Here is a 23,397-nt window from a genome sequence, read left to right on the forward strand (position 1 = left end):
GAGATAGAGGAAGAGAAAGATTAAAGAAAAAAAATCATGTTTTATCTGTCTTATATATATATTTCCTGTATTGCATTGAACTGTAAAAAATTGCATAGTTTCTCTAATTATTTTCTTTCTTTATTTTCTGTATGTTCAAGACTGGAAAAAAACGTTGTTCCTTTTAGCCAGTTAAATATATCCTATTGGATATAATTATTCCATGGTCACATTTCTTGCCAGCAGGTGGCTCTCTTGGTTGTTTTTCACATGTTTATAGGGTATTAAAAAAAGTAACTCCTTTTGGGTTTTTTTTTTTTGGGATAAAGCTGTGAGGAGTTTCTGTTAGTGCGATCGTCACTGGGACAAAAAGGCACGGACAGCAATAAAGACATTGTTAGATGTTCTAACCCTTTCTAATTGTACTTAAAAAGTGTCTTTGTTTGTGCCCCGTCGGAGAGATTTCCCATTGTTACACAACATAGAAAGAGAGGAGATAAGAGAAAAAAGAGATGACAAGGGGAGGAAGTGGGGGGGGAGACAAGGGGAAAGATGAAGAGAGGAAACAAAAGATGAATGGAAGGAGAGAAGAGAAGAGAGGAGGGCAGTAGATAAGAAGAATGAAATTGGAGAAAAAGGAAGTAAGGAAAGTAGTGAAGAAAAATGTAATTGGAGGAGAGGAAGTAAGGAAAGCAGAGCAAACAGGAGATGAGAGCAGGAGCAGGGAGAAGAGAAGGAGGGGATGAGAGGGAGATGAAGTGAAATAATATTAAAGGAAAGAAGAAGACAGTAGGAGGAGGGTTGGAGAGGAGGGAAAGAGAAAGAAGAGAAAGAAAAATAAGAGACAGAGGGAGTTTTAGGAAGAAAGGGAAACAGAGAAGGTCAGATGTGAAAGATATAATGGAAGAGATGGAGGAAGAGAAAGGTGGAAGGAAAACATTTTTTATCTGACTTATATATATTTTTCCTGTATTGCACTGAACTGTAAAAAAAATACACAGTTTCTCTATATATTTTCTTTATTTCCTGTATGTTCAAGACTGGAAAAAATGTTAATTCTAGCCAGTTAAATATATCCTATTGGACATAATTATTCCATGGTTACATTTCTAGCCAGCAGGTGGCTCTCTTGATTGTTTTTTCACATGTTTAGGGTATTTAAATATTTCTACACTTACAAATGGTGAGTGTGATTGTCACTGGGACATTAAGACACAGACAGCAATAAAGACATTGTCAGATGTTCCAACCCTACCTCTGGAGAGATTTCCCATTGTTTCACAACATGGAAGGAGAGGAGAGAAGAGCAAAACGAGAAAAGGAAGGAAGAGGTGAGGAGAGGTGTATGAAGAGAGGAAGCAAGAGAAGGCGAAGGAAGGAGGCAAGGGGAAAGGTGGGGATGGAAAGAGGAGATGAAAGGAAAAGCAGAGGAGAGGAGAGAAAAGAGGTGAAGAAAGAGAAAAGGAAGGAAATGAAAAGGACTGGAGAGTAGTAAAGAAGAATGAAAGTGTAACTAAAGGCAAAACTTTTTAGGGGGTTTTGGATAGAGTGGAGAGGGATTAGACCCTTTGTCAGTTTTTATTGCTGTCTGTGCCATTGTTAGTGAGATTCACCCTCTCCATTTGTCCTGTTTACCATTAACCAATTGGGGACTGCCCCACGCACACATACTAGGTCAGGGCAGCTGCTCTGTGCCACACCACGTACCTAGTATGTGATCTGACACTTCCGGGTCTGGGGCACTTGCCGCCGCCGGCCCGCTCTCATTTTGACGGAACACAGCAGGAGGCAATCGGTGGGTCCGGCGAACATGATGCCTGTTGGCACCCGCCGATTGTCCAGGAGACAGGCATAATGCCAGTCTGCCTATGTAAACAAGGCAGATCTCCGTTTTATGAGGGGAATGTACTGATCCTGTGCTTCTGTTAAGTAGGAACGTTACCTTCCCTCAGTCAAAGCACCCCCACCCAGTTAAGGGACACAAGATATTCTCTTAATGTGCAGGGATTTCCCCTCACTTCCTGTTTTGGCTATGGGACAGGAAGTAAAGGGACAAAGAGGGCAAAAATAAACCACACAGGTGTTTTAACTCTCCACTATCCAAAATGAAAAAATAAATAAATATATTTGCCTACAGTTTTACTTTAGGCAGGAGGAAAGGGAGTAAGATGAGAGGAAATGACAAGAGGGTGATAGAGGAGGTGAAGGGGGAGCAGGAGCAGGGAGACGAGCAGAAGGGAGAGCAGGAGCAGGGAGAAGAGGAGAAGGGAGAGCAAGGAGAAGGGTGAGCGGGAGCAGGGAGAAGAAGAGAAGGGAAAGCTGGAGCAGGGAGAAGAAGAGAAGGGAGAGCTGGAGCAGGGAGAAGAGGAGAAGGGAGAGCTGGAGCAGGGAGAAGAGGAGAAGGGAGAGCAGGGAGAAGAAGATAAGAGGAGAAGGAAGAGCTGGAGCAGGGAGAATAGGAGTAGGGAGAAGGAAGAGCTGGAGCGGGGAGAAGAGGAGAAGGAAGAGCAGGGAGAAGAGGAGAAGGAAGAGCAGGGAGAAGAGGAGATGGGAGAGCAGGAGCAGGGAGAAGAGGAGAAGGGAGAGCAGGAGCAGGGAGAAGAGGAGAAGGAAGATTTGGAGTAGGGAGAAGAGGAGAAGGGAGAGCAGGAGCAGGGAGAAGAATATAAGGGGAGAAGGAAGATCTGAAGCAGGGAGAAGAAGATAAGAGGAGAAGGAAGAGCTGGAGCAGGGAGAATAGGAGCAGGGAGAAGAGAAGAAGGGAGAGCAGGAGCGGGGAGAAGTGGAGAAGGAAGAGCTGGAGCAGGGAGAAGAGGAGAAGGAAGAGCAGGGAGAAGAGGAGATGGGAGAGCAGGAGCAGGGAGAAGAGGAGGAGGGAGAGAGGGGAGAAGAAGAGAAGGGAGAGCTGCAGCAGGGAGAAGAAGAGAAGGGAGAGCAGGAGCAGGGAGAAGAGGAGAAGGAAGAGCTGGAGCAGGGAGAAGGGAGAGCAGGGAGAAGAGGAGAAGGGAGAGCAGGAGCAGGGAGAACAAGATAAGAAGAGAAGGAGAAGCGGGAGAAGAGGAGAAGGAAGAGCTGGAGCAGGGAGAAGAGGAGAAGGAAGAGCAGAGAGAAGAGGAGATGGGAGAGCAGGGAGAAGAGGAGAAGGAAGTGCTGGAGCAGGGAGAAGGGAGAGCAGGAGCAGGGAGAACAAGATAAGAGGAGAACGAGAAGCGGGAGAAGAGGAGAAGGAAGAGCTGGAGCAGGGCGAAGAGGAGAAGGAAGAGCAGAGAGAAGAGGAGATGGGAGAGCAGGAGCAGGGAGAAGAGGAGAAGGAAGTGCTGGAGCAGGGAGAAGGGAGAGCAGGAGCAGGGAGAACAAGATAAGAGGAGAAGGAGAAGTGGGAGAAGAGGAGAAGGAAGTGCTCAAGCAGGGAGAAGAGGAGAAGGAAGTGCTCAAGCAGGGAGAAGAGGAGAAGGAAGAGCAGAGAGAAGAGGAGATGGGAGAGCAGGAGCAGGGAGTAGAGGAGAAGGGAGATCAGGGAGAAGATGAGAAGGGAGAGCAGGAGAAGGGAGAGCAGGGAGAAGAGGAGAAGGGAGAGCAGGGAGAAGAAGGAAGAAAATGGGGGATAAGAGGAGGCCGAAGGGATGAAAAGAATAAAGGAGAGGAAAGAAGGGAAGAGAAAGGATAAAGAAAAAGAAAAATAAGAGACAGATGGAACTGTAGGAGGAAAGGGAGACCGAGAAGGTCAGAAGTGAGAGATGTGAAGAAAGAGACAGAAGAAGACAAAGATAGAAGGTAAAAAAGGCCTGGTCTCTCCCACTTTAATGTATTTTTTCCTGTTGTCTCAGGTTGCCTTTGTTTGATGTATGCTGACATCTAGTGGCAGTTTATGGTCTCTACAGTTTGTTTACTCAAATGATTTGGTTTCTTTCTCTGTCCCACCCTCCTGTTTAGTGATAGTTAGTTTAGTCCTAGCCTGTTTTTTCCCCAGTCAGGTTGGTACTTCACAGAGACAGGGCTTAGGGAAGAAATTGTTATCTTACACTTCGAAAGACTGGAAAAACATCCACTGTATTGTAACTATTTGAAGTAAAATTGTGTTGGACCCAACCTCTCTTTCTTATTGAAGAGTTAAGCTGCCTGTGGTTGATGCCAAGTCAGCAGGTGACTATACTGTCAGGACAAACAGGATCTCTGTAGGTATATCAATGCATAAAGCAGCATTTGAAGTTTTTTTTTTTCATTTATTACATTGTATGCAGCATATAATTTGGAGTTTGTACCTTTATTGATGTTCTGCCACAGGACATCTACAAACTTGTCACGGTCGCTGCGGCTCTGCTCGTGAAAGAAGCCCAGAGCGTGCTGGATCTCATGCTGTACCACTCCCCTGACCATACACCCTTCCTTCATCAGAGAGACGTCCTGGACCCCTCCCATCTTCCCAACATATGACCAGCACCTGACAAGGGAAATTTGGGTTATTGGTTGCAACAGAAAACACTATTTATTTCCCATCAAATGAGACATGCTATTATTTTAGTGCCTTTTAAGGTTTTTATACTGTGGTTTTCAAATGTCCATCTGTGAAATTTAGGGGCTGTAAACACATACAAAGGCACAACCACCTATAGTAAATTTCTTATGACTAGCCAAATGGTTTGTTATTATACCAACAGTGTTTTGAAAAAATAAAAATAAAAAAAATTGTATGATTCTCATTCAGGTAACATCTGTAAAATACCCCATTTGATCACTAGGTGGAGTTAAGTATTATAAGAATTAAAATGACACTTTGCGCCATCTAGTGGCCAAAAGCAGTCATTTCTGTTTTAAATCAGTGATTTACTTTTGAACAGCACAAGACTTAGCCTATTTGCATCAGTTTTTTGCCCCATTTACACAGAACAAATATTCACTTTCACTGGATGCATGCCTGGGCAACTTCAATATAAATCAACCCCTAATGCAGCATAAACACGAGCGAAATGTCCAACAGAAAAAGTCAGATGGAAGCTTTTCAATCGTAAATTCCAATCGTGTGTATGCCTCATCTGACTTTTTTTTTTTTCGAAAATTCCTACGGACCTAGAAATAGAGCGTTCTAAATATTTCCGACGGAACCAATTCCTATCAGGAAAATCGCTCGTCTGTATGCTGTTCCGACGAACCAAAAACGACGCATGCTCTGAAGCAAGTACGAGACGGCAGCTTTTGGCTACTGGCTATTGAACTTCCTTTTTCTAGTCCCGTCGTACGTGTTGTACGTCACCGCATTCTTGACGATCGGACTTTGGTGTGATCATGTGTACGCAAGACAGTTTCAGCGGAATTCCTTCGGAAAAACCTTCAGAGTTTATTCCGACGGGAAAACCGGTCTTGTGTATAGGTCGTGTGTACACTGAGGCAGCAGGAGCCACTGGCTTCAGTTGCTGTCAGTCAAATTCTATGATGGGGGGCAGGGCCAAACTGCTGTCTGCGTCTGTGGATGCAGGCAGTGCGGCTTGGGATCGAGCCTGCGGGTGTGCCACCAAAAGAAGCAGCTTTCTATGGTGTCACACTGAGAAGAAGAGGAGCCAGCATCATCAGCGGGGGACCCCAGTAGAGGGGGTTCAGGGCCACTCTGTAATTCTGTTGCACAGTAGGTAGGTATGAGATCAGATGTAAGGAGCAGCACAGAAATCAGGTCAAAGGAAACAAGTATCTCAAGCACATCTCAATTGCTATTAGAATGCACCTCGAATGCCCTGTACACATGGTCAGAAATTCAGAAGGAAAATAGCCGATCGGATTATGTTGTGGGAAAATCCGATCGTGTGTGGGCTCTATCGGACTTTTTCCATCAGAATTTCCGACAACAAAATACGATCTGACTTTTTACGATCGTGTGTGGAGAATTCCAATGCACAAAGTGCCATGCATGTTAAAAAAAAAAATTGGAGACAAAAGCTATTGGCTACTGGCCTCTACGTAGTCTCATCGTACGGTTTGTACGTCACCTCGTTCCGAACAATCGGATTTCCCGACAACTTTGTGTGTATGCAAGACAAGTTTCAGCCAAAATCTTTTTTTGATTTTGTGGTCGGAATGTCCAACCATGTGTATGGGGCATAAGAATGCTGCACTTGCCCATGGACATGAGTCTTAATTCTAGCCATGGACAGGCATGGCGGCATCTGCCTTCTACTTCTAGAACGAGGACCTACTGCTATCTCACATGCCACTCACGTCACTGGCTAAGGCAGAGCTCACTTCTTTTCCTCTTCTCTTTTGGAAGGAATGGACAGGTAAGATATATATGGATAATCTGTAGGAAGCTATAGCCAGCCTTAACTCCACTGGTGAACAGACTGATGAAATATAACATACGTATCAATGTTATCTTGAAAAATACTAATTTTACTGCACAATGAATGGCTGGAAACATGGTTCAATCCCAAAGACATAAATGAGGGCCTCCAAGAAATACATTGACATCTACACCAAGCCTTCCACTGCAACGTACCCACTTCCTGAGAAGATATTCAGATAGTCTTGTTCTGTAGAGCGCTCCACAAACTGGACACAGGTCAGAGTACTGAAGGTCCTCAAGGCTTCCGTAATTAAATTCTTCTCAGCATTGCCTAGAGGGAAAAGTTCATTCCGTATGAGAATCCCATAATCCCAACATCTAGTGCATTAATGACTGATAAGAAACATCATTCTTATGCTTTTCTTGGGTTCTTAAAATGTGAATAGTTCTGTATGTTTGGTATTGCCTTAGCCACTTGCAGGGGCAGACTGACCATTTGGCTACTCGGGCACTGCCCGATGGCCCCGGGCCACTAGGGGTCCCCATCAGGGTTGCCAGCCTCAGTAAAACCAGGGACAGTATGTTAAAATCTGTGTTTTTTTTTTTACATCTGTCTCTGAAATGTCCCTTACCAACATCCTTTTGGTCTAAACATCCCGAGATTATAGCTGCCCCACCTCTCCAGTACCTTCTCAGCCAATAGAAACATGTCTGTGTATACTGTGTGTACATGTATGTGTATATTGTTTGATTGTATACTGTGTGTGTATACTGTGTGGCCCCATAATCTCTGATTGCCCGGGGACCCCCCTAATCTCCTATTGCCCGGGGGCCCCATGAGTTGTCAGTCCGCCCCTGGCCACTTGAGGACCAGCCTGTTTATGCACCTTCATTGCCAGGCCATTTTTAGAATTTCAGTGCTGTGATGGTTATGCAACACTGGACCCAAATACATTTTATATCATTTTTTGAGAAGAATAGAGCTTTATTTTGGTGATATCTAAAGTACTGCATATACAGGCTGATTTTACTGGTGTGGGTTTTAATAACAAAATATGCTTGTTATACTCACCGTGGAACCTAAGGGGTTAATCCTGTGCATTGTGTAAAAAGGCTGTTTGATCCTGTCTTCTCTGATCCTCCCCTTCTTCCACTGTCCCCACCCCACCTTCCTGTGTTAGCAGGTGCTAGCACAAGAAAACATTTACCAGGTAGCAGAGCATCAGGATATTTCCTAGGCAATGCTGTCCCACCAGAACCATTCCGCTCTACCAGTCAGCGCCTCAGACTCTCTCCTTCCAGTTCTTGCAGCTCTCCAGGTGGACATCTATCAGCCTACCTCTCTAAGCCTGTTAGCTTACTCAGCTCAGTTCATGCTGACAGTGGAGACATCAAGGGCTGGATAGGGACAGCCGAAAGGGCCGGCTGTGGCCCTGGGGCCACAGTTTGCTCGGGTCTGTGTTGTAAGGTGACAATGCTCTGTCCATCTTTACCAATTGCCCTTCTGCATTGTCAGCCTGTCACATGTGCTTTCAGTGGAGACTATAATGTCGCGTACACACGGTCGTATTTTTCTAACGGGAAATGTTGGATGTGAGCTTGTTGGCTGAAAGTCCGACCGTGTGTACGCTCCATCAAACATTTGTTGTCAGACTTTGCGCCAACAAATGTTGGCTAGCAGGTTCTCAAATTTTCCACCAACAAAACCTTGTTGTTGGACTTTCCGATCGTCTGTACACAAATCCGGCGCACAAAAGTTCACACATGCTCGGAATCAAGTACGAGCCGGAAGCGTTTGGTCTTGTAAAACTAGCATTCATAATGGAGATATCACATGACCAGGGGCGGACTGACCATTCGTCCACTCGGGCACTGCCCGAGGGCCCCGGGCCACTAGGGGGCCCCATCAGGGTTGCCAGCCTCAGTAAAACCAGGTACGGTATGTAAAAAAATCAGTGTTTTTTTTACATCTGTCTCTGAAATGTCCCTTACCGACATCCTTTTGGTCTAAAAATCCCGAGATTATAGCTGCCCCACCTCTCCAGTACCTTCTCAGCCAATAGAAACATGTCTGTGTATACTGTGTGGCCCCATAATCTCTGATTGCCTGGGGGCCCCATAATCTCCTATTGCCCGGGGGCCCCATGAGTTGTCAGTCTGCCCCTGCACATGACTATTGAACTTCCTTTTTATCGGTTCGCCGTATGTCTTGTACGTCAGCACGTTCGTAGTTGTTTGCGCGACCGTGTGTATGCAAGGCAAGTTGAAGCCAACAACCTTCGAACAAAATTCCACAGTTTTGTTGTCGGAATATCCGATCGTGTGTACGGGGCATAAGAGGCAACGCCATTGGATCATTGCATAGGCAACTTCTGCGGCTGTCAATATAAGAAAGCCCTTCCTGGGAAATTACACACAGCTGCCACTGGATCACATGCATATCTACAGGATGATAGCTGGAGATTGGGGGGAGATCAGCAGCATCAAGTTGCAAACAAAAAGGTTAAAAAAAAAGACAAAAGCAATTATTTATGATATGCAGTGTTTTAGCAAACTAAATTTTAGGTGTCAGCTCTACGTAATTCCAAAGAAAAACCTCAGGTGGTGGCTTCAGCTGTTCAAGTTGATAACGCGGATTTATTAAAATGTCCCACTTTATCCAGCAAATATGCCCTCTGCCAAGAATCTCCCATGTCTGGGCCAAGGTTCTGTGTGCGGTTTAGAGGATCAGCCTTGGGAATCAGAGACACCTGCCATGGCTCCCACACTCACTGTATTCGGAAGAGAGGGTGTAGGCCACCCTGGCCTTTCCATCTGCTGACTTGGTCCATAAGCAGTCGGAACACCTGCTGGCACTGAAGGTGGAATGCAGGGCAATGTCCCCGTGGTACAGCTTCACAGCAGAACCTGAATGATAAAAGAGGAAATTAGTTATGGGAGGCAGTGCAGCCATTAAGCCTATGGGTAAAGAAGACCTTTGTCTAGGAAAAACATATGGGGAGGGTTGGGGTCCCACAATGTCCATAAATGCCAGTGATCTCTAACTGAGCTACCGATGCTGTACAGAAAGTCCACTGGATTCCATGATCCCTTGTAGACGTATCAAGCAAGACCTTCCCATGGCCCTGCGGACAGGTCAAAAGCCTTGTGCCAGTTTTTCTCTGCAATGCCATCCCTTGAAAACTGCAGCCCACTGGAGGATCTTCCAGAAGACCAAGGGTGGGGAGATTTCCTTACCCAATGACAGTGATGGTGAACCTTGGCACCCCAGATGTTTTGGATCTACATTTCGCATGATGCTCCACTACACTGCAGAGTGCATCATGGGAAATGTAGTTCCAAAACATCTGGGGTGCCGAGGTTCGCCATCACTGCCTAATGATCAGAGGCTTGCATATTAAAGCAACCCTGTCTCAAGAAAGCATGGAAGCGGCCAATATTGCATCTCATTCTGAAAATGCCAGTGGCCTGGCCTTTGCGTTGTTGGCTTGTGTGCTTGGTAGCGCTGGACTAATTTAGGTGGGATATTGGTACTTTAAGGTTTTACCAAAAGTCAGGCCTCCTTCAGAGCAGTTCAGAATAGACCTTGTCCCAGTCTTGGGCTGCTGCCTCTCTGAGGGTCCCAAAAGGATCAACCGGTTCAAAAGTTCAAGACACTTAAGAAACTTGAGTTGAAATCTTTATTGATCAAGAGAAGCCAACACGTTTTTGGGGAAACTGAGCCCCTCCCCCTTCCTTCTTAGAGCTGGAGTTGTGGATTTAATTGGACCGGCCATGAGATCCAATTAAGAAACGTATAATGACGCTCAATTTGAGCTGTCAGATTGGATGCCTTGCAAACTGTTTGCAGCCCTCTAGCCCTGTGGAAGGGGGAGGCAGTTCCAGGTCCAGATGAAGAGAATCATGGGCCTGATGCTGAGGATTTTGGTTGGCCTTTTATGGAAATATGTAAATTGAAACCGCAAACAATTTTTTGTTAAAACAAGTTAAATTTGAGGGGCAAGAGAGAGGGGTTTGAGAGAGGGGTGAAAGAGAGAGAGAGAGAGGGTGTAAAAGAGGGGGGTAAGAGAGAAAGAGGGGGAGAGAGAGGGGGTTGAGAGAAAGAGGGGGTGAGAGAGAGAGGAGCATAAGAGAGGGGGAGTGAGAGAGAGGAGAGTAAGAGAGGGGGAGTGAGAGAGAGAAGGGGAGAGAGAGAGGAGAGTAAGACATGGGGACTGAGAAAGAGGAGAATAAGAGAGGGGGGGGGTGAGAGAGAGGGGGCGAGAGAGAGAAAGAGGGGGTGTGAGAGAGAGGATGGTGTGAAAGAGGGGGGTATGAGAGAAAGAGGGAGATGAGAGAGAGAGGCGTTGAGAGAGGGAGGGGTGAGAGAGAGGGGGGGTGCGAGAGAGAGAGGTGGGTGTGAAAGAGGTGGGTAAGAGAGAACGAGGGGGTGAGAGAGGGGGATATGAAACAGGGGGTGGAGAGAGAGGGGGTCTGAGAGAGAGAACAGAGTAAGAGAGGAGATGAGAGAGTAAGAGAGGGGGAGTGAGAGAGACGGGGGGGGAGAGAGAGGGGGATGAGAGTAAGAGGGGGAAGTGAGAGAGAGGGAGTGAGAGAGGAGCCTAAGAGAGGGGGGTTGAGAGAGAGAGGAGGAGAGTAAGAGAGGGGGAGTGAGAGAGAGAGGGGGAGAGTAAGAGAGGGGGAGTGAGAGAGAGGGGGATGAGAGAGATAGGAGAGTAAGAGGGGGGTGAGAGATTGAGAGAGAGAGGGGGTGTGAGAGAGAGGATAGTGTGAAAGAGGGGGGGATGAGAGAAAGAGGGGGATGAGAGAGAGAGGTGTTGAGAGAGGGAGGGGTGAGAGAGAGGGGGGGTGCGAGAGAGAGAGGTGGGTGTGAAAGAGGTGGGTAAGAGAGAACGAGGGGGTGAGAGAGGGGGATATGAAACAGGGGGTGGAGAGAGAGGGGGTCTGAGAGAGAGAACAGAGTAAGAGAGGAGATGAGAGAGTAAGAGAGGGGGAGTGAGAGAGACGGGGGGTGAGAGAGAGGGGGATGAGAGTAAGAGGGGGAAGTGAGAGAGAGGGAGTGAGAGAGGAGCCTAAGAGAGGGGGGTTGAGAGAGAGAGGAGGAGAGTAAGAGAGGGGGAGTGAGAGAGAGAGGGGGAGAGTAAGAGAGGGGGAGTGAGAGAGAGGGGGATGAGAGAGATAGGAGAGTAAGAGGGGGGTGAGAGATTGAGAGAGAGAGGGGGTGTGAGAGAGAGGATAGTGTGAAAGAGGGGGGGATGAGAGAAAGAGGGGGATGAGAGAGAGAGGCGTTGAGAGAGGGAGGGGTGAGAGAGAGGGGGGTGCGACAGAGAGAGGTGAGTGTGAAAGAGGTGGGTAAGAGAGAATGAGGGGGTGAGAGAGGGGGATATGAAACGGGGTGGAGAGAGAGGGGGTCTGAGAGAGAGAACAGAGTAAGAGAGGAGATGAGAGAGAAGAGAGGGGGAGTGAGAGAGACGGGGGGTGAGAGAGAGGGGGATGAGAGTAAGAGGGGGGAGTGAGAGAGAGGGAGTGAGAGAGGAGCCTAAGAGAGTGGTGTTGAGAGAGAGAGGAGGAGAGTAAGAGAGGGGGAGTGAGAGAGAGGGGGAGAGTAAGAGAGAGGGAGTGAGAGAGAGGGGGATGAGAGAGATAGGAGAGTAAGAGGGGGGTGAGAGATTGAGAGAGAGGGGGTGTGAAAGAGGGGGTATGAGAAAAAGAGGGGGTGAGAGAGGGGACTCAGGGGAGTGATTGAGAGAGAGGGGGTAGGAGGGGTGAGAGAGAGGGGGTGCAAGAGATAGAGAGGTTGTGTGAAATTGGGGGTAAGAGAGAGAGAGAGGGGGATGTGAAAGAGGGGGCTGCGAGAGAGAGAGAGGGAGTAAGAGAGGGGAGTGAAAGAGAGAGGAGGGTAAGAGAGGGGGAGTGAGAGAGAGAGGGGGAGTGAGAGAGAGAGGGGGTGAGAGAGAGAGAGGGTGTTGTAAAGGAGGGAGGTGAAAGAGAGAGGGGGAGTTAGACAGAGAGAGGGGATGTGAAAGAGGGGGGTATAGAGAGGGGGGTATAGAGAGAGGGGGTGAGAGAGAGAGGGGGGATGAAAGAGAGGCCAATGCATTGGCTTCTCTTGATCAAGAAGAATTTGGACTCAAACTTCTTAAGTGTCAATGACTTTTGTACCGTTCCTCAACACTCACCCCAAAGTTGGCTTTTATTTTTATCCTCTTTCTTCATAGTCGATTCATGACAAGTGATTGTCCTGGATCATTGATGAATTTATTGAAAATAAAGAAGATGAATATTTTACCTCTGTTGATCCTTAAGATTCGAGAGAAGACATCGTCCAAGTCATCTTCTTCGGGAGCGGTCGTCAGTGGAAGGGACCTATCTGTTATGTATATAAACATTGAATGTTTTATCTACAATGTGATTTGAACAATAATGCAACATGCAAAGTATAGCATTCATTATAGTTTTAGCATTCATTATAGTGACCAAAGGTATGATGATGATGATGATGTTGATGATGATGAGATGTGATTGGTTGGTATCAGCTCTTGCGGAATTCTCACTGTTTCCCTTTGCTCTGTCTCTAAAGAGGAACTCAGGGCAAGTGTAAGACCCGGAAGGAGATGACTGCTCCTGTATTTTGTATTGTTTTTTTGCACTGAAAGTCTAGCCTAGTCTGGTCTAGTGTCTGGTCTAGTGTAGCACAACTGCAAAGCTGTCTGTGCATGTCATCGGAGACTGTGGGATCTCAGCCCAAATAATCCCTACTGAAATCCCTACTAAAAAAAAAATCAATTTCAGTATGAAGACTTCAAAGCTCACATCTAAAACAAAGGATTGCTAAATTGTAGGCAGTTGCAGATAGCTAGCCTGCCACTAGGTGGCTCTGTGCCAGAACAGTGTCTGGGGATAGCAGACAGTGTCATCAGGTGTTAGGCCCCTTTTAGTTAGAGCTCTCCTGCAGTGATGTCATGGGTGAGGCAGTGCCCAGTTATAAGCCAGTTTGGGAGGAGCCCTAATGCACTTGGGGCATGGGAGCCAAACACCCCACCCCAGCAAGGATGTAAAACCATCTTGTGGAGGCCTTATAAAGGACGGGAGGCCAGGGAAGAGAAGACCTGCACCCAGGAGAGCCGGCCATAGACTTTCTGACTCTTATGGAGGTGGACTTTAAGCACAAAATGATAAAAATGAAAATAGCAGTGATATGCAGGGTCCGATATGAGAAGCAATGGGATGGCAGTAAAAGAGGGGCTACATTTCTCCCCAATATTTTTCGTGCACTGAAACTCCAAGGAGAGTCAGTTTAGCCATGGAAGCAGGGTACCCCAAAAAACTCTGCTTCCTGTTTTCTGTATCAGTACATTCTTATGCCGCGTACACATGATCTGAATTTTCGGGCCAGCAAAAGACCGATGAGAGCTTTTCATGGGAAAATGCGACCGTGTGTACGCTCAATTGGAATTTAGATGGCCGAATTCCCGCCAGCGAAAATTTGAGAGCAGGTCCTCAATTTTCCCAACGAAAAAACTTTCTATCGGAAATTCCGATCGTGTGTATGCAATTCCGACACGCGAAAAACTCACGCATGCTCAGATTCAACTACGAGACGGAAGCTATTGGCTACTGGCTATTGAACTTCCTTTTTCTAGTTCCGTCGTACGTGTTGTACGTCACCGCGCTCTTGATGGTTGGAATTTGGTGTGTATGCAAGACAGCTTGTGCGAAATCCCTTCGCAATTCCGTCGGGAAAACCATCAGAGTTTTTTTTCCGACCAAAATTCAGATCGTGTGTACGCGGCATAAGTCTCTGACCCAGAAAAAAACGAAATCAGAACTTCTGAACTGCATACTTGTTTCAGGTCAGGGCCACAGAAAGCACTAAATCATCATTATAGCCAGGCAACTGGCATTTTCAGAAAGAAGTATTGCTCTCATCAAAAGATTCCTATAACAAGCTTCCAAAGTGGGACTTTCTTCTGGATTTAGACATGATAAAAGTTTGTGCAGGACATTATAAAAACGACATACCGTCCACTCCTCCTGGTAGCTGTAAAGAAAAAAAAAAAGAAGACATAAAGAGATGTATAAAGAGATCATAATGTATCTACTGTAATGGCGCAAACACATGACCGGCAGACTAGGTCCGATGGAATCATTCTGTCGGACAATCCGATCGTGTGTGGGGCTAATCCGATCGTTTTTCATTTAAAAAATCTGACGGACCTAGAAATAGAACGTGTTTCAAATCTGTCCAATGGACCCAATTCCTATCGTGAAAACCGTTCGTCTGTGTGCTGGTCCGACGGACCAAATACGACACAAGGGCAGCTATTGGCTATTGGCTATTGAACTTCCTTTTCTAGTCCCGTCGTACGTCATCACGTTCAAAATGAACGGACTTAGTCCGGTCGTCGGTTGTTAAGTCCGTTCGTTCGGAATGTCTGTCGGAACTCCACTGAAAAGTCAGTTGGGAAGACCGCCGGACCTAGTCTGCCGGAAAGTCCGTGTCGCGTGTACGCGACATAATGTCCTGCACACACGATCGGACATTCCGACGCCAAAATCCGTCAGATATTTTTTCCGATGGATTTTGGCCCAAACTTGTCTTGCATACACACGGTCGCACAAAAGTTGTCGGAAGATCCGATCGTCCTGAACGCGGTGACGTAAACCACGTACGACGGGCCAGTAGCCAATAGCGTTCGTCTCGTAATTTATTCTGAGCATGCGTGGCACTTTGTGCGTCGGAATTGTCTACACACGATCAGAATGTAAACGATCAAATTTTGTTGTGGGAAAATGTTAGATCCAGATCTCAAACTTTGTGTGTCGAAATTCCGACGGAAAAAATCAGATGGAGCCCCCACACGGTCGGAATTTCCGACAACACAGTCCAATCGCATATTTTCCATCGGAAAGTCCGGCCGTGTGTACAGCGCATAAGAGATTGCTGGTTATAGAGAACCGGTCATGTAAAAATCTGAATATTCAGTCCTAATGCTGAACTTCAGCCCTCCTTTCAGTCTTACACAGTTGTAGCGGCTCCTCTCCTCTCCTGGACTGAAATGACTTCCTCTGATTTCAATGTACATTAGGGCCGGTTCACACTGCGGGCGATGCGAGGCGACGCGACTTGCCTCGCCGCAATCTGACAAGTCGCCCCCGTTCTGTACAATGGAACCGTTCTGAGAGGAGCGACTCGAGTCGCTCCGACTCAGAAAAAAGGTTCCTGTACTACTTCTGGGCGACCTCGGGGCGACTTGCATTGACTTCTATACAGAAGTCATTTGCAAATCGCCGCTGAGGTCGCGGCAGGTCGCGGCGAGGCAAGTCGGCGTCGCCTCGCATCGCCCGCAGTGTGAACCGGCCCTTAGAAGCTCAGAGAGAGCCTCATTTCCTGGATGGAGGACGTCCAACCTTATCTAGCCCAGGGGTCTCCAAACTTTTCAGTACGAGGGTCACATCGCATATTTTACACATAAAAAATCAGTTATTTATGTAAGATGTGTGATGTAAGGGGAAACCTGATGGGGAGTCATAGAGATGGGGAGACTCTGATGGGACACAGATGTAAAGGGAGAATTTAAGGAGCACACAGATGTGAGGAGGGACATAAATCAGAGTCTCCCCCACATCAGAGTCTCCTCAACATCTGTGTTCCCTTCAGAGTCTCCCCCACATCTGCATGCCATCAGTCTCCCCCACATCTGTGACCCCATCAGTCTCCCCCACATCTGTGACCCAATCAGTCTCCCCCACATCTGTGACCCCATCAGTCTCCCCCACATCTGTGACCCCATCAGTCTCCACCACATCTGTGACCCCATCAGTCTCCACCACATCTGTGACCCCATCAGTCTCCACCACATCTGTGACCCCATCAGTCTCCCCCACATCTGTGACCCCATCAGTCTCCACCACATCTGTGACCCCATCAGTCTCCCCCACATCTGTGACCCCATCAGTCTCCACCACATCTGTGACCCCATCAGTCTCCCCCACATCTGTGACCCCATCAGTCTCCACCACATCTGTGACCCCATCAGTCTCCCCCACATCTGTGACCCCATCAGTCTCCACCACATCTGTGACCCCATCAGTCTCCCCCACATCTGTGACCCCATCAGTCTCCACCACATCTGTGACCCAATCATGGTCTCTCCCACATCTGTGACCCCATCAGTCTCCACCACATCTGTGACCCCATCAGTCTCCACCACATCTGTGACCCCATCAGTCTCCACCACATCTGTGACCCAATCATGGTCTCTCCCACATCTGTGACCCCATCAGTCTCCACCACATCTGTGACCCCATCAGAGTCTCCCCCACATCTGTGACCCCATCAGTCTCCCCCACATCTGTGACCCCATCAGAGTCTCCCCCACATCTGTGTCCCCATCAGTCTCCCCCACATCTGTGACCCCATCAGAGTCTCCCCGACATCTGCGTCCCCATCAGAGTCTCCCCCCGACATCTGAGTCCCCATCAGAGTCTCTCCCACATCTGTGACCCCATCAGAGTCTACGTGACATCTGCGTCCCCATCAGAGTCTCCCCCCGACATCTGTGTCCCCATCAGTCTCCACCACATCTGTGACCCCATCAGTCTCCACCACATCTGTGACCCCATCAGTCTCCCCCACATCTGTGACCCCATCAGTCTCCCCCACATCTGTGACCCCATCAGTCTCCACCACATCTGTGACCCCATCAGTCTCCCCCACATCTGTGACCCCATCAGTCTCCCCCACATCTGTGACCCCATCAGTCTCCCCCACATCTGTGACCCAATCATGGTCTCTCCCACATCTGTGACCCCATCAGTCTCCCCCACATCTGTGACCCAATCATGGTCTCTCCCACATCTGTGACCCCATCAGTCTCCACCACATCTGTGACCCCATCAGTCTCCACCACATCTGTGACCCCATCAGTCTCCACCACATCTGTGACCCCATCAGTCTCCCCCACATCTGTGACCCCATCAGTCTCCCCCACATCTGTGACCCCATCAGAGTCTCCCCGACATCTGCGTCCCCATCAGAGTCTTCCCCCGACATCTGAGTCCCCATCAGAGTCTCTCCCACATCTGCGTCCCCATCAGAGTCTCCCCCCGACATCTGTGTCCCCATCAGTCTCCCCCACATCTGCATCCCCATCAGAGTCTCCCCCACATCTGCGTCCCCATCAGTCTCCCCGACATCTGCGTCCCCATCAGAGTCTCCCTCACTTCTGCGTCCCCATCAGAGTCTCCCCCCCACATCTGTGTCCTCATCAGAGTTTCCCCGACATCTGTGTCCCCATCAGAGTTTCCCCCACATCTGCGTCCCCATCAGAGTCTCCCTGACATCTGTGTCTTCATCAGAGTCTCCCCGACATCTGTGACCCCATCAGTCTTCCCCACATCTGCGTCCCCATCAGAGTCCCCCCGACATCTGTGTCCCCATCGGTCTTCCCCACATCTGCGTCCCCATCAGAGTCTCCCCGACATCTGTGTCCCCATCAGAGTCTCCCCCACATCTGTGTCCCCATCAGAGTCTCCCCCACATCTGCGTCCCCATCAGAGTCTCCCCATCTGTGTCCCCATCAGAGTCTCCCCATCTGTGTCCCCATCAGAGTCTCCCCCCGACATCTGTGTCCCCATCAGTCTCCCTCACATCTGTGACCCCTTCGGAGTTTTCCCCACATCTGTGTCTCCATGCATCTATATGTTCAGCTCACGTTTTCCTATTACTTTAGTGTCTGTTGCACCCCCTTAGCTCCAGCTCCACATTGTAAGCTTAAGGGACACAGATTTAAACAGCAGACAGGAGCTGGGAGATGCCGCACTGAACAGGTCATTGGTTGCTAGGACGCTGGCGGTCTTAGCAACCAACTCCAGGCGTAGGGGCGGGCTTTGTCGGCAAGTTGCAGGCACTTGCCCTGGAAATGGCTGGTGAGTGGTGGGTTAGCGGCAGTACAGTGGCAAGCGGACACTGGCAGTGCAGTGTGTCTGAGGACTATAGCTGGGGACCGGATGAAATGCACTACATTCGGCTACCCTTCATATATACTGGAGTGCGCATGCGCGACGCTGCCATATGCGTTCGTTCCAGCACAGGGCATCTCGCCGCGGCTTCGGCACGGCCTCGCTTCGCTTGGCATTATAATCTGACTCTGTGTCCACTTGGATGGTGGGGCTTGAACCTGGGACTCACGGGTGGAACGCATATGGCAACGTCGCCCATGCGCAGTCCAGCGGGTAGCCAAATGTGATGGGTCGCCATATGTGACGAAACACCGGGCCGGATGTGGCCCATGGACCGAATTTGGAGACCCCTGATCTGGCCCTTTCCTCCTCAGCCTGACTGCCCATGGCCTGCCCCTTCCATCCATTGGATCTCAGCTCTTAGTAGACACAACAAGGAGTGTAAGGAAGTCTACAGGGGGACACCTCAGTGCTGAATTCTTGCCTGCTGGGCATCGGGGCTTTAGATATTCTTTTTTTTTTTTTATGTGCATTGGCAATTCCTGCTGGAACTTACCGGAAGAGAAGATGCCAACGATGTGATGGTCAACCAGATGAGCCCGATATGAAGTCTGTTCTCCATTGTCTGCGGCTCACAGGAACTAAACACCAGGACTTTCCTCCTCACCTGTCCTTTTATAGCAGGGACTGCATATCCTGCCAGCTACCAAGGTCCCGCCATGGATAAGTTTCCAAATCTCCAGCCTGTGCTTGAGAAATACCTGGAAGACCTTGGTTCAAACAAACATCTCTGTGTTGCCCAGAGGTGCCCACCTTTCCAGACACCCGAACAGTCCCGGCTGTGATAATCTCCAAATGTCGGCAAAGAATAAAGAAAAACTCAGCTAAACTAGTAACTGAATCCTTAAAGTAGATCTCCACCTTACTGGATGGCATTTCGTGAGCTAAAGCGCCACGTATTATATGCTATTGGAATGAAAGACATCTTTTCATCCATTGTTGCATATTAGCACTGCTGATCTCATGCAGCCTCTTTGCAGCCACCTCCTACATACACCCCGGCAATGGCCTCACCTCATTCTTCAAGGCAGGTTCCCCACTTTTGAGAATCCAGCGGGCTACACTCCTGCATGGCCACTTACCACTCTACATTACAAACTACTGATATCTGAACTCTGTGTTATCTACTCCTGACCCCCGCACTCTGCATTACATACTACATGTACTGACCCCTGCACTCTGCATTACATACTACATGTACTGACCCCTGCACTCTGCATTACATACCACATGTACTGACCCCTGCGCTCTGCATTACATACTACATGTACTGACCCCTGCGCTCTGCATTACATACTACATGTACTGACCCCTGCGCTCTGCATTACATACTACATGTACTGACCCCTGCACTCTGCATTACATAACTGTCTACTGACCCCTGCCCTCTGCATTACATACTACATGTACTGACCCCCGCACTCTGCATTACATACTACATCTACTGACCCCTGCACTCTGCATTACATACCTGTCTATTGACCCCTGCCCTCTGCATTACATACTACATGTACTGACCCCTGCACTCTGCATTACATACAACATGTACTGACCCCTGCACTCTGCATTACATACTACATGTACTGACCCCCGCACTCTGCATTACATACTACATGTACTGACCCCTGCACTCTGCATTACATACTACATGTACTGCCCTGCACTCTGCATTACATGCCTCTCTACTGACCCCTGCACTCTGCATTACATACTACATGTACTGACCCCTGCACTCTGCATTGCATACCTCTCTACTGACACCTGCACTCTGCATTACATACTACATGTACTGACCCCCGCACTCTGCATTACATACTACATCTACTGACCCCTGCACTCTGCATTACATACCCGTCTACTGACCCCCGCACTCTGCATTACATACTACATGTACTGACCCCTGCACTCTGCATTACATACTACATGTACTGACCCCTGCATGTTGTGTTACATAGTACTGACATCTAAATTCTGTGTTACTTATTACTAAACTGTGCTTTACATACTACTCACCTCTGAACTCTGAATGACTTACTCTTGACCTCTGCACTTTGCAGTACTTATCCCTTACCTGTGTACACTATGTTACATACTACTGACCTCTGAACTAATCCCTGCACATTGTGATATGTGCTACTGACTTCTGAAACCTGTGTTCCCCATTAATGACCTTTGCACCCTGCTTTACGTACTACTTACCTCTGAACTGACCCCTGCACAATGTGCTACATACTGCTGACTTCTGATTTCTGGTTTACTTATTACTGACCTCTGCACTTTGCTTTACATACTACATACCACTGAGCTCTGTGTTACTTACTCCTGACCCCTGCACAATGCATTACAAACTCCTCACCAACTTAGTTTTATTTCCTTCTGACCTCTGAACTTTGCTATCTTCCATTAATTTGCCGGGACTTTGTGTTACTTAGACTGGACCTCTGCACTCTATTTTATAGAGTACTGACCCCTGCACTCTGCTTTACATACTACATAACACTGAATTCTGTATTACTTATTCCTGACCCCTGCACTCTGCATTACATACTACTAACTCCTGAACTCAGTGTTACTTCTGACCTCTGCACTCTGTGCCACTTACTACTGACCTCTGCACTCTGTTTTACATACTATATTCCTCTGGAGTTTACATCACTTACACAGGACCTCTACACTCTGTGTCACATACTACTGACCCCTGAACTCTGCAATACATACTACTGAACTCTGTGTTACTTATTCCTGATCCTCTGCACTCAGTGTTACTTACTTCTGACTTCTGCACTCTGTTTTGCATACATTAATTCCTCTGAAAATTACATTACTTACATTGGACCTCTGCACTCAGTGTCACATACTACTGATCATCCCTGTGTCACATACTACTTAACTCTGAACCCTGTGTCACATACTACTGACCTCTGCACTCAGCTTTACATACTGTATTCCTCTGGACTTTATTTACATCAAATCTCTGCACTCAATGTCACATACTACTGACCTCTGCACTCAGTGTCACATACTACTGACCTCTGCACTCAGTGTCACATACTACTGACCTCTGCACTCAGCTTTACATACTCTATTCCTCTGGACTTTACTTTATTTACATCAAATCTCTGCACTCAGTGTCACACACTACTGACCTCTACACTCTGTATCACATACTACTGACCTCTGCACTCTGTGTCACATACTACTGACCTCTGCACTCTGTGTCACATACTACTGACCTCTGAACTCTGTCCCACACTACTGACCTCTGCACTCTGTGTCACATACTACTGACCTCTGTCACACACTACTGACCTCCACACTCTGTATCACATACTACTGACCTCTGAACTCTGTGTCACATACTACTGACCTCTGCACTCTGTGTCACATACTACTGACCTCTGATCTCTGTCACACACTACTGACCTCTGCACTCTGTGTCACATACTACTGACCTCTGTCACACACTACTGACCTCTGCACTCTGTGTCACATACTACTGACGTCTGAGTCACATACTACTGACCTCTGCACTCAGCTTTACATACTGTATTCCTCTGGACTTTACTTTATTTACATCAAATCTCTGCACTCAGTGTCACATACTACTGACCTCTACACTCTGTGTCACATACTACTGACCTCTGCACTCAGTGTCACATACTACTGACCTCTGCGTCACATACTACTGACCTCTGCTCTCTGTGTCACATACTACTGACCTCTTCACACTCTGTGGCACATACTACTGACCTCTGCACTCTGTGTCACATACTACTGACCTCTGCACTCAGTGCCACATACTACTGACCTCTGAACTCAGTGTCACATACTACTGACCACTGCACTCAGTGTCACATTCTACTGACCTCTGCACTCAGTGCCACATACTACTGACCTCTGCGCTCAGTGCCACATACTACTGACCTCTGCGCTCTGTGTCACATACTACTGACGTCTGAGTCACATACTACTGACCTCTGCACTCTGATATACATACTGTATTCCTCTGGACTTTACATCAAATCTCTGCACTGTGTCCCATACTACTGACCCCTGCACTCAGTGCCACATACTACTGACCGCTGCACTCAGTGTCACATAATGCTCACCTCTGCGTCACATTCTACTGACCTCTGCTTTCTGTGTCACATACTACTGACCTCTGCACTCAGTATCACATACTACGGACCTCTGCGCTCTGTGACATAGTACAGCCCTCTGTGTCACATACTACTGACCTCTGCCCTCTGTCACATACTACTGACCTCTGCGCACGGTGTCACATACTACTGACCTCTACACTCTGTGTCACATACTACTGACCTCTGCGCTCAGTGTCAAATATTACTGACCTCTGCGCTCTGTGTCACGTACTACTGACCTCTGCGCTCTGTGTCACACACTACTGACCTCTACACTCTGTATCACATACTACTGACCTCTGCACTCTGTGTCACATACTACTAACCTCTGAACTCTGTCACACACTACTGACCTCTGCACTCTGTGTCACATACTACTGACCTCTGTCACACACTACTGACCTCTGCACTCTGTGTCACATACTACTGACATCTGAGTCACATACTACTGACCTCTGCACTCAGCTTTACATACTGTATTCCTCTGGACTTTACTTTATTTACATCAAATCTCTGCACTCAGTGTCACATACTACTGACCTCTACACTCTGTGTCACATACCACTGACCTCTGCACTCAGTGTCACATACTACTGACCTCTGCGTCACATACTACTGACCTCTTCACACTCTGTGGCACATACTACTGACCTCTGCACTCTGTGTCACATACTACTGACCTCTGCACTCAGTGCCACATACTACTGACCTCTGAACTCAGTGTAACATACTACTGACCACTGCACTCAGTGTCACATTCTACTGACCTCTGCGCTCAGTGCCACATACTACTGACCTCTGCGCTCTGTGTCACATACTACTGACATCTGAGTCACATACTACTGACCTCTGCACTCTGATTTACATACTGTATTCCTCTGGACTTTATTTACATCAAATCTCTGCACTGTGTCCCATACTACTGCCCAGTGTCACATACTACTGACCTCTGCACTCAGTGTCACATACTACTGACCACTG

The 23,397-nt window shown here is 47.9% G+C and overlaps 1 protein-coding gene across 1 annotated transcript in view; it reads right to left on the reverse strand.

Annotated features, from left to right (window-relative positions):
• The window catches only part of LOC143929610 (astacin-like metalloendopeptidase), a 33,858-nt gene extending 20,108 nt beyond the window's left edge, over nt 1–13,750 (reverse strand). Inside the window, exons 1-4 of the mRNA XM_077453509.1 lie at nt 12,540–13,750; nt 9,023–9,157; nt 6,464–6,581; nt 4,242–4,420 (exon numbers count right to left, since the gene is read on the reverse strand). Coding sequence (XP_077309635.1) covers nt 4,242–4,420; nt 6,464–6,581; nt 9,023–9,157; nt 12,540–12,639 — 532 coding nt within the window. The 5' untranslated portion in view covers nt 12,640–13,750. The remainder of the gene's footprint in view (nt 1–4,241; nt 4,421–6,463; nt 6,582–9,022; nt 9,158–12,539) is intronic.
• Between the last annotated feature and the right edge of the window lie 9,647 nt (nt 13,751–23,397).

Source organism: Lithobates pipiens, unplaced genomic scaffold (genome assembly GCF_037356315.1).
Source record: "Lithobates pipiens isolate NorthernLeopardFrog02 unplaced genomic scaffold, aLitPip1_a1.2 Scaffold_24, whole genome shotgun sequence".
In the NCBI taxonomy this organism is placed as follows: Eukaryota; Metazoa; Chordata; class Amphibia; order Anura; family Ranidae; genus Lithobates; species Lithobates pipiens.